Genomic DNA, 10,921 nt, shown 5'->3' with positions numbered 1-10,921 from the left:
AGATTTATTTATTGTGAGGAGAGTTCTACAAAAATCTACAAAAAATGAAATCCTTCAAAGATTTTCTCGTTACCGGGGCTTCTCTCTCACTCTGGAGGAGGATCTGTTAATACAGACATTTGAAACTGAATAAAAATAATTAGTTTTCTCTAGTCAGTCAGTCAATATGTGGTTTCTTCAGTCGTTTGTATCTGCTGTAGGGTCATTATTATTATTATTTTATTAATTTATTACTGATTTGTTTGTTTCTTTTATTCATTTTTTAATATATTTATTTATTTTATTCATTATTTTGTGTTAAAATAAAGATATTTGAGAACACTGGAATGTTTTATCAGTGATTTTTTTGTGAAAATCCTGATGTCGTCCAGCCTCACCCAGACTCCTCCTCCAGCGACCCCCGGCTAAATTGAGTTTGAGACCCCTGATCTAGTGTGTTTAAAATATTGAAAGTTTTGGGAAACTTGCCTTGGACTAAATCAGGGATCTGCAACTTTTAACAGTAAAAGAGTCATTTGTGTTTGTTTTCTATTGATCAAAACCTTGAAGGAGCCGCATAGTCTCACTTTAGCTTTTGAGAAATTTGGATTTGCATTCATGATCTTCTATTTCTTAATAATAAAAAGGAATTACGTCTATTTTGGGCACAAACAAAGCAAAAATATAAAAAGAACTTAGCATCTCTCAAATTTTTTTTAACTTATTTTCAAAATAAAAGCTGCTCTGTATCAAACAGGATCATCTCAGTGTATCTCTGAACAACTAGTAACTAATGTTGTTCAGCATAAGATAATATGTGCTTTTAATAAAGATCAAACTTTTTACTAAAGTGTTACTTTGCATATAAACTCTGTTCATTCTGGAGGTAGAGTTGATCAAACAAGACATCTTCAGGTCAACAGGATGTAAAAACCTACATAGTTTATCATCTATGTGAACCTCAGACATCAATTTATACATTTAACTCATCTAAATTAAATAAATGATAATTAAGTAATTCTTACTTTAAAAAATACTATTTTATTTTATTTATGTTTTGTTCTTTTCCCCCACTTTATTATCAGCAGTCTTTCACTGCTGGGTTTTGTTATTTTAGTTTGGGGTTGGACCTTGGTAGTCTTAGTTTACAGGCTTTGTTTGTTTGTTTTCTTTAGGTAGTTTTGGTTATGGGGAGCTGCTGACTCTGACAGTCAATATGTCTGGATCAGCAGTCTCCATGAATTATTTTGTTTGGCCAAAGAGCCACAATGGAGAGATAAAAGAGACACATATGGATCTGGAGCTGCAGGTCCTCCAGACTAGCAGAACACAAAAAGGCAGATGCTGGGTTTTAAAGCCAGGATGTCCTGAAGCACACTATCCTCCCAAACCAAATCTTCACCGGTACGGTTGACCAACAGCTAAACCAGAAAAGTCAATCATATCATCTCAGCTGCTGTGAGAGTTCTGGGCTTGAATGTGATAAACTGGCGTTTCTGAGGCTCACCTTGGTGTCAGACAGACCCAGCAAGGCCATGCTGCCCCCACTGGGTTTGGGGCCACTGGTGCCGAGTTCCTGTTCGATGGAAGAGAGGTCTGCCATGAGGGCGTCCAGGTCCACTTTCTCTCCTTGATTCAGAGCCTCTGCAGGAAATAAGTCAGAATGAATGAATGAGCGCACAGACAGACAGACAGACAGACAGACACACAGACAGACAGACAGACACACAGACACACAGACAGACAGACAGACACACAGACAGACAGACAGACAGACAGACACACAGACAGACAGACACACAGACAGACACACAGACAGACACAGACACACAGACACACACAGACATACAGACAGACAGACAGTGGATGCATATCTAACCAGTGATGTTGTAAATTGAGAATCTATAGGAGAAGTTGGCCATGTTTGTCTCTTGATGTAGGGGGGCCCTGTGCTGAGGGGGGGGCTCTGAGCGTCCATTATCAAGGCTCTGGAAACACAGAGAGAGATCGCCAGATGATCAGAGACATCTTTGAAGAACAGACTAAAACAATGATTCCAGATGGTGATTTCTGCTTAACTTTAGTACAATAGAATAGACTTTATTCCCACTGCTGTTCCAACAGCAGCAGTAACATAGAGGCTGTTCCAACAGCAGCAGTGCACAGGACAATATTCAAAAAACCATTCATGAAACATGACTGAAGGGTTTTGAAACTAGGACAAAAATTAAAATTTCTGAATTCATTTAGCAAAATCCATCATTTCCTTTCAGGAGCCCAGTAGAACTCCCTGCAGAATGATCCGGTCGTTGCTCCAAACCTGTGTAAGTCTGTCCAGCTCTCCCAGCCAGGCTCCAAACATCTTATCCAGATCCTTGTCTTCCTCATCGCTGTCTTCCTCCTCCTCGTCCTCCTCCCCTCTAACTTCTTCATCCTCCTCCCCCCTAACTCCCACCTCCTCATCTGATAGCTGGTCCATCTGAGGAGAAGAAGAAGAGACCAATTATGACCTGGTAGCTCCCTCTAGTGGTCAAAAACATTTACAACAGGGCAGGAAAACTACGACCGAATGTGGCCTGTTAAACTATTTCATCTGGCTCAACAAACTGAAATGAATTCTGTTAACAATCCCTGGCTTTCTTTTATTTTTCATGTAAGTCTGGAGTCTCCTGTAGACGGTACAATACACCAGGGCCCCCAAACTTTTTCTTTTGAGGGCCACATATATCCAGTGATTTTTGTGCCATCATATTGCCAACAGTTTTGAGGTCAAAATGTTATAAAATGCAAACAAAATGTGAAGTTTTACGAGTAAAACTTCAAAATTTGCAAATGAAATGATTAAATATTTGCTTTTAAAAACTTTTTTTTCGCTTTCAAAAAATATTTTTGCGCTTGCAGCACAAATGTTTTCAGATGCGTCTCACTATCGCCCCATCTTTGATTTTGTGTTCATGAGTTTCAGTTTACCGTAATAAATGTGATAGACCAAAGAGCCAATCACAGACCAGAGAGTTCATGCTGATTGGTCTACTGTAGAAACTATCCAATCAAGTGTCTCTGTCTCGCATCGACGATGCCTGGAGGCAGACTTGTTTTTAACAGCTTCTTAGGGAAATTAGTAGTTTAGCTAATATTTTAGCATTATGCTAGCTGTTTGGTCATAGATCACACAGGTCTGTTTAGAGTAATGTAAGCAGATACATTTCACAATTTGTTTCACGATTTCAGGAGATCTTCAGCCACAAAATGAATGAATGAACTTTATTTATATAGTACTTTACATCTCCTTTCAGTGTACCAAAGTGCTTCACAATAAAAGAAAGTAAAAAAAACTGCATGAAATTACAAAAGCAGTCTGACGTAAAAGACATAAAAGATAAATGAAAAAACAAACAAATAGAATAAAATAAAATAAACTGACTACTGAGTGTTAAAAGCCATTCTAAAAATGTGTGTTTTTAAATAACATTTAAAACGGTTAATGTCTGACATCCTCCACAGTTCTGCTGGAGAACTATTCCATAATTGAGGGCTGGCCACAGAAAAAGCACAGTCACCCCAGTGTTTCTGTGGTGACCTTTGGTGACCTGGGCACCTCAAGCAGATATTGGTTAGCAGACCTTAGAACCCTGGAATGACAGTTAAACTCTCAGTTGGGTAAACTGGGGCGAGACCATGAAGAGCCTTAAAAACAAACAGTAAAAGTTTCAACTGAACTCTAAAAGGAACAGGGAGTCAGTGAAGTTAAACGTCACGCTGCTGCATTCTGGACTAACGGGAGACGGTCGAGTGATCGCTGAGTGACTCCAAAGTAAAGAGAGGTACAATCATCTGTACGGAGGTGATTGTGGCGTGGATGGCTGATTCTAGATCACTCTGGCTCAAGGAAGGTGAGCTTTAGCTAAAAGTCATAAGTGATAAAAGTTCATTTTGACAACATTGTCAATCTGTTAGTCACATTTAACACAGCTGTCAAACAGAACCCCCAGATTTCTAAGAGCAACAAATAACAAATCTAACTAAACAAACATGTAATCAATGTTAACAGAAAGTATTTTTAAAATGATTAAAAATGATTTTTTCTTCATAGAGGCTAAATTGAGGGTGAAAAAGCCTGTTGAGCGTTTGAGCCTCTGCAGCATGTGAGATAAATAAGGCAATTTGATTGGACAGAATCTAGACCAATCAGCAGGCCGTTTGGTGGCAGACACAGTACAGGCCGAAAGTTTGGACACATCTTCTCATTCAATGAGTGTCTTTTCTTTGATGACCGTCTACATTGTAGATTCTCACTGAAGGCTGCGAGGGCTCTTTGACTAAGAAGGAGTGATGGAGTTCTGCAGCAGATGACCGGGCCTCCACAGTTAGCTGGACCTGAACCCCACTGAGATGATTTGGGGTGAGCTGGAAACCAGGACAAAGAAGTGCTAAAGGCGTCTGGGAACTCCTTCAGGATTGTTGGAAAACCATTTTAGATGAATACCTCTGGAAGTTCATCAATAGAATGAGAAGAGTGTGTAGAGTAGTAATCAGAATAAAGGGGGGATGTGTTGAAGACACTAGAATATCAAACATGACTTCAGTTATTTCTCCTTTTTTTAATTAAGTACGTAACTCCCCAAGTTCAGGTCACAGTATTCAGAACTTTATTGATTATTTTGTTATCAGACATAAGTCATACCTGACGTTTCTACAGAGACGTCCCGTCTTCATCAGAGTTGTCACCAGGTGGTGGAGTGTGATGTGGACAAACAGCTGATTGTCACTGGGGCGGAGTCACCTGTCAAAGTCTGACAGGTGACTCCGCCCCCCGCTGTCCGGCTTGCTGCTGGAGGATGTTTCTCCAGTGGGAGAGCAGGAAGACCCCCTCATCTCTGTTCATGGCGGTCTGGGCTCTCTGTCTGATCTCCACTGCCTCCATGATCCCTCTGTGATGTCTGTCCTCTTCAGTACGGAGGACTGCCGTCTTTTCTCAGTCCATGATGTCCTTTTCTTGCTTGCAGTGGTCTGTTATTGCTGATTTCATACTTTCCTGAGATGCCTGTTGGCGTGCTGCTCTTGTTAGTCTTTTCTCCGTTTCCTTTTCACATTCCTTCCAGTGTTCTGTTTTTTTTGTGATGAATTTTCCTCCTGGTTCTCAGACATATGTTTTGTTGCAGGAATGACATGGTATTTGGTAGATGACGTTGCATTTGTTGTTTTGCTCCATCTTCTCTTTAGGGTGTACCAGGTTTGACCGAGGTGGTGATGAGGTATTTCTTATGGCTCTTTGGATGCGTTCCGTTATTCCTCTGATGTCTGGTAATATGACCATTCCTTTGTTCTCATTTTTATTTGTCTGTTTTTCCTTTTTCTCCGTTTCATTGCGTCTTCTCTGCTCCACCTGTCTTTGTCATATTTTTATTGCCCAGTGTGGATAATGACACCCGATCAATGTGTTTTGTTTGTGTTTTTTCTCTTCCGTTTTGTCTTCCTCAACCGTTATAAGTTGTGCGTGGTCATATAAGGTTCTTATTACTGATATTTTATGTGTTGTGGGGTGTTCTGATGTCCATAACAAATATTGGTCTATGTGTAAGTTTCCTGTTTATTTTTATCTTTATTTCATTATTTGTTGTATGAGCGATGTTTATGTCCAGATAGTTGATTGAATTGTCTTTTCCTCTTCATGTGTGAACTGAATTTGTCCAGTGTCATCCATGGTATTCAGGTGGTCTATGATCTCCTGTGTTTGTCTGTTTTTTGCTCTTTCCAAGATGTAGCGTTTCCAAAGGGCTGCTCAGCAATGCTCTGGTGCGGATGTTATTGCTTTCTTTTCCAGATCTTCCATAAAAAAACTGCACATGATGGCTGATAGTGGGTCCCCCATGGGAAAGCCTTCCTTCTGCCTAACAAGAGCAGCACGCCAACAGGCATCTCAGGAAAGTATGAAATCAGCAATAACAGACCACTGCAAGCAAGAAAAGGACATCATGGACTGAGAAAAGACGGCAGTCCTCCGTACTGAAGAGGACAGACATCACAGAGGGATCATGGAGGCAGTGGAGATCAGACAGAGAGCCCAGACCGCCATGAACAGAGATGAGGGGGTCTTCCTGCTCTCCCACTGGAGAAACATCCTCCAGCAGCAGGCCGGACAGCGGGGGGCGGAGTCACCTGTCAGACTTTGACTCCACCCCAGTGACAATCAGCTGTTTGTCCACGTCACACTCCACCACCTGGTGACGACTCTGATGAAGACGGGACGTCTCTGTAGAAACGTCAGGTATGACTTATGTCTGATAACAAAATAATCAATAAACATTTGTGGTTTTCCAGAAAGTCAGTCATAACCAAATATTAATGACCGTTTCCAAGATCTTCATAAAGAGTCAGGAAATAAATAACAAGCATTTTAATTAAATAAGTAACACTATTTATGAAATAAAAAATAACAAATTCAATCTCTGTCTGTGATTTTCACAGAAAAAAAAAATCTGAAAAAATAATCCTGATAAATAACAAAAAAACATGACCAGTAGATAAGCTGTCCTTCCCCTTAGTCCCTTTGAGAACAATGAGCTGAAGATGAGCCTGAGGGCTGCAGCTCCTCACAGTTTGCTCTAAAAGGATATATTTATATTTATCGTTATACCTGCTGCTTAAAACTACAATTCAAGTCTGTTAGACCTGCATAAATGAGATCTGCTTTGCTGTGTTTTCTGCTGCCATCTGGAGCAAAGCAGATCTGAGAAAAGCTGAAGGGAGTTTTCCATCAAACTCATAAGAATTCCTACAGGAACTCGGACTGGAAATTCCCACAAGAGAAGTTATTGTAGAATGTTTAACCTAAACTCTTAGATTGATTCTTTTCTGTAACATAATGCCTCGTTTCCACCGAGCGGTCCAGACCAGACTGGACTGGGCTGGACCGGACTTTTGAGCGATTCCATTCCAAAATGGACCCATCAAGAAGGACCGACTGGTTCCATTTCTAAATAATAAAATTAAATGAAACTAAAACATCCGAGTTAACATATGTTTTGGGGTGGGGGTCACTGTTCTATGTGAAGGAGATGAGGTGAAATGGTGACAGATACCATGAGAACTTCCTGAAGCTCATAGTGATCATAACATTTTCTTAGTTCCAATCTTATAATGAAATACATCAACTACAATTTTTGAGTATCTTCTACCATTTCATCTCGTCTCCTTTGTGTAGAGTAAAAAAAACAAAAGTTTTTAAAAATGTTTATTTGTCTTGATTCTCCTGGCATGGATGTCTGATCAGCAGGTGACTGATAGGTAAACGGCTGCTGATTGGTTGATTAGTTGAGAAGCAACCAAATTGTAACTTGGGTTTTTGTCACTGTAGATGGATGTGCGCGCTCAGACGTGTGCTTGACGTTTCACACAGACAAAACATTTTTAAAAATGGAAATTTTTTTCTACACGCACAAAACATTTTTGCAGACACACATTTCTTAGTGCAGAAAAAAAAATTTGCAGACAGACATTATTTTTCCTGCAACATTACAATATTTTTGCATACACATTGTTTACAAACAGACAATACTTCAGCAACAAATCTAAGTTCATAACTAGAGAGAAGTTCAATCATCTGAGGCGGAGTCTGAGGTCACCTCCAACATCAGGACCGGGATGACGTCATAATGTGCAAGCACTGGGTGCAAAAGCCAGCCCTGATTGGCTGGAACACGGCGGCTCCGTTTTGTGTTGCTGGAGGGGAGCACGTCCATGAATGCGCGTGCGCGTCAGACCGACTGTTGACCACGCCCAGCAAGTGTCGGTGTGTGTGTGTGTGTGTGTGTATGGGGGGGGGTATGGCACTGGCGAGCCTGCGCCTCCGGTTCTGGAGCCTGCTACGTTCTGGCCGTGCCGAACCAGCCCTGCGCATGCGTGTGCGCGTCTGCAAATGGAACCAGTATTTCTCTGTCTACCCCCACCCACACGCACGCGAAGCTTGTGACACGGGAATTAGTGACCTTAGCAGCAGCTGTTAATGAGGAGACCCCCCACCCCCACCCCCACACACAGCCAGCACAGCAGAGTAGTAGTGGGCCCGATGAATGTGCGGGGACATGGATGCGCACGGTGGGGAGGGGTACACTCACCGTGCGGATCCGGAGCAGCGCCGCCTCCACCGGGATCCCGCTTGAGGCTCCGCCGGGCTCCCGACGCCTCAGCCCCGCCCTTATTGTCGCCCTTTTCCCGGATAAATCCCAGGATCTGCTGCTCTCCAAGCAGCCACTCTGGATCCCAACCCCGCTGCAGGAGTGACGACAGCGCCAAAGGGCACATCCGGTCCAGACTGTCACAATAAGAGCCGATGAGTAGGCTGAGGATGGAGCCGGTTATCTGAGAGAAAAAGGTTCAGAAAAAAGAAAATTATATTTAAACAGATCATACTGGTTAAATATATTGAACATATTTAACTATTAAAAATAAATAAATAAATTGTATATATATATATATATGATCTGCCATGTATTATGCATTAACTTACTTTAAGACAAATTGGAATTCTTGTGCAAAGCTCTCAGAGACATAGCTTGGAACACTCTAAAACTCCATCTTTAAAACTTTAAAAACGTAACTTTTTAACATAATTATGAACTATCTATAAATCATTACCTCTGATAATACTAGTGTGAATGCTGTAAGATGAATTTGGGTGCTAAAGATCCTGAAATTGATAGCTGAAAACACTGAAGCTGATAGCCAGCTAAAATATTAGCTAAAAGCGAAATTAGCCTAAAGAAAACTTAGGTTTGCCAAAACAGCTACAATGTAGCTGAAATATTTAGCTAAACCCCAAAACAGCCTAAAAATAGTAGTAAATGAAAAAATAGGCCAAAAAGCTATCAAAATGCCAATTTTTAAAACTTTAAAAACATAACTTTTTAAAATAATTATGAATAATAAAGAGGCAGAAATATTATTCCAGAATAAATCAACTTTCAATATTTTACTCAACATAAAAATATATTTTGTCAAAATTATTCAGGTTAGAAATAATCGCAAGATAACATCGGGCCATTAATAACAATAAAATAAAATGATCTGGAGGGCCAAATAGAATTACCCGGAGGGCCGGATCCGGCCCCCGGGCCTTGACTTTGACACGTGAAATTAAGTAATAAAAAAGCAAAAAAATTGTGTCTGCAGGTTCAATGAAAGTAGTGCAAGAGTTGTGCAGTACATGACACTTTCTCAGCAGTCATTATTGAAAGATGTAGGCTGACAGCTCTCCTTTAGTGCTGAATCAAAAACACTTAAGAATTTATCTTCAAGAAAATCAACCCTCTCAAACTTTCAACAAAAAAATTATTTTATTCTCTCTCATTTCTCAAGAATGTGTTATTAGTCAGAACCCTGAATACGACTTTATACTGTAAATTATTAACATATTTAGCTGAAACACTAAAGCCTGTCAACCTTCTGAGTGAAACCCCAGCTGTTATCACGAACATAGATCTCCATTCACACTTTACAGCCGTGAGCTCAGTCGTCACTGAAGCAAAAAGTTCCAAAACATGGGGGAAGTTCGAAGAAAGTGAAGCTGTGAGCATATCTGTATACTGTCAAAGGAAGGAGTCACGTGTCACAACGTGAGTCAAAAGCACGAGGCGTTTCAATGTACTTTCTTTTAGTTTGAAAGTTCCACTTCTGCTTTTCCGGTGTTCCTACCGGCGGCTTGACGCTCCTCCTCGGTGCTCCACCGGATCCCCAAAAAGCTCGAGAGCGCGAATCCATGCCGTGCGCGTCCCCGCGTCGTTCCTGGTTTCCGGTTCGGCCCAGCCCGAAAACGAATGAAAATAACAGAACATAATTACAGACATTTATAAATATGAACGAATCACGTGCGTTTGATAATAATCAACACATGTATTTATCCAAACTTTGAAGTGTTGTGTTTTTCACACTCAACAATGACAGCACTTTCATGACCTCGAATCACATCAACTTAATTTATAAAGCGCTTTAACAGCCAAACTGCTACATCAAAAATCACGTTTCGTCTGGGCTGCCGGCCCTGGGCGCCATCTGCTGGAGGGGGTGCCGAATTACAATCTGCTGGAGAGGGTGCCGAATTACAATGATTTTTTTTTTTTTACAGTTTGACCCACCACTCGTTTTCTGTAACATGTAAAAAAATAATCAAACCATAAATAAAATAACTCTAAAGTTTGACAAAAATCACATTTCCCCTTGGGCAGAGCCTGCCCGTATAGGCTTCATTGTCAACAAATCCCAAAACTACTAATGTAGGATATAACCTGTATAGATTTTCTTTGTTAAACACTTTGGTTCTGGCCAGAATGGAGAAAGTTTTTAGAGACGCTCTGTCACTGTACCTAGCGTTAGCATGTTGCAGTGCCCTGCTGTCAGCGGACCTGGTGCCACAGAGGGCAAAGGAATCTGTGAAACAAATTGGTGAAATTAACTCCAGAATTCTGCTGTTTATTGTGTGTTGGCCAATTTCAACCAGACCTCTCCTGTCACCTGCGATCGTCCTGCTCTCCATGTGGCCGCTGGCGTCTTTGAGGAAAAGCCCTCTACTGAACTGGGTTTCCAGACTCTCTCCCATAGTTAAGCAAACACTCAGTCATGCCTCTGTGTTTCCATACAGCGGCTGAAAGGTACTGCAGATTTAAATATCTGACTCGTGAAATCCCCTCCTTGAACCGCCCACCAGCTGCAGGGGAGCTCTGAAGGGGCCGGTGCATTGTGGTTTGGGTGGCAGTCGAAGGCGAGTGCCTCGGCGGCCCAAACCCCGGTCCTGGAATTTGGCTCTTGGGACATGGAATGTCACCTCTCTGGGAGGGAAGGAGCCTGAGCTGGTGCAAGAGGTTGAGAGATACCGACTAGATATAGTTGGGCTCACCTCTACGCACAGCCCTGGCTCTGAAACTCAGTCCCTCGAGAGGCTGGACTC

The 10,921-nt window shown here is 41.5% G+C and overlaps 1 protein-coding gene and 1 long non-coding RNA gene across 6 annotated transcripts in view; one reads left to right on the top strand and one right to left on the bottom strand.

The window, feature by feature from the left end:
- LOC112137933 (ras-associated and pleckstrin homology domains-containing protein 1) overlaps positions 1-10,694 on the bottom strand; it is a 40,699-nt gene extending 30,005 nt beyond the window's left edge. For 2 of the 5 annotated variants that reach the window (XM_036209826.1, XM_036209829.1), the window contains exons 1-5: positions 9,673-9,919; positions 8,097-8,340; positions 2,300-2,458; positions 1,859-1,967; positions 1,487-1,623 (exon numbers count right to left, since the gene is read on the bottom strand). In XM_036209826.1, the coding sequence (XP_036065719.1) occupies positions 1,487-1,623; positions 1,859-1,967; positions 2,300-2,458 (405 nt within the window). In that variant the 5' untranslated portion in view covers positions 8,097-8,340; positions 9,673-9,919. Of the gene's footprint in view, positions 1-1,486; positions 1,624-1,858; positions 1,968-2,299; positions 2,459-4,275; positions 4,387-4,465; positions 5,809-8,096; positions 8,341-9,672; positions 9,920-10,340 lie in introns of those variants that run through there. The other 3 variants (XM_024260444.2, XM_036209827.1, XM_036209828.1) reach the window with 3 other exon arrangements.
- On the top strand, positions 3,653-5,941 carry LOC112137934. The gene is made up of 4 exons (XR_002917666.2): positions 3,653-3,872; positions 4,268-4,381; positions 5,203-5,283; positions 5,804-5,941. It is a non-coding gene; the product is annotated as an uncharacterized LOC112137934 (long non-coding RNA).
- Positions 10,695-10,921: the final 227 nt, after the last annotated feature.

Source organism: Oryzias melastigma, linkage group LG21 (assembly GCF_002922805.2).
Source record: "Oryzias melastigma strain HK-1 linkage group LG21, ASM292280v2, whole genome shotgun sequence".
Classification (NCBI taxonomy): Eukaryota; Metazoa; Chordata; class Actinopteri; order Beloniformes; family Adrianichthyidae; genus Oryzias; species Oryzias melastigma.
Note: the sequence above shows the minus strand (reverse complement) of the source record. Positions and strands in the feature narration are given on the sequence as shown.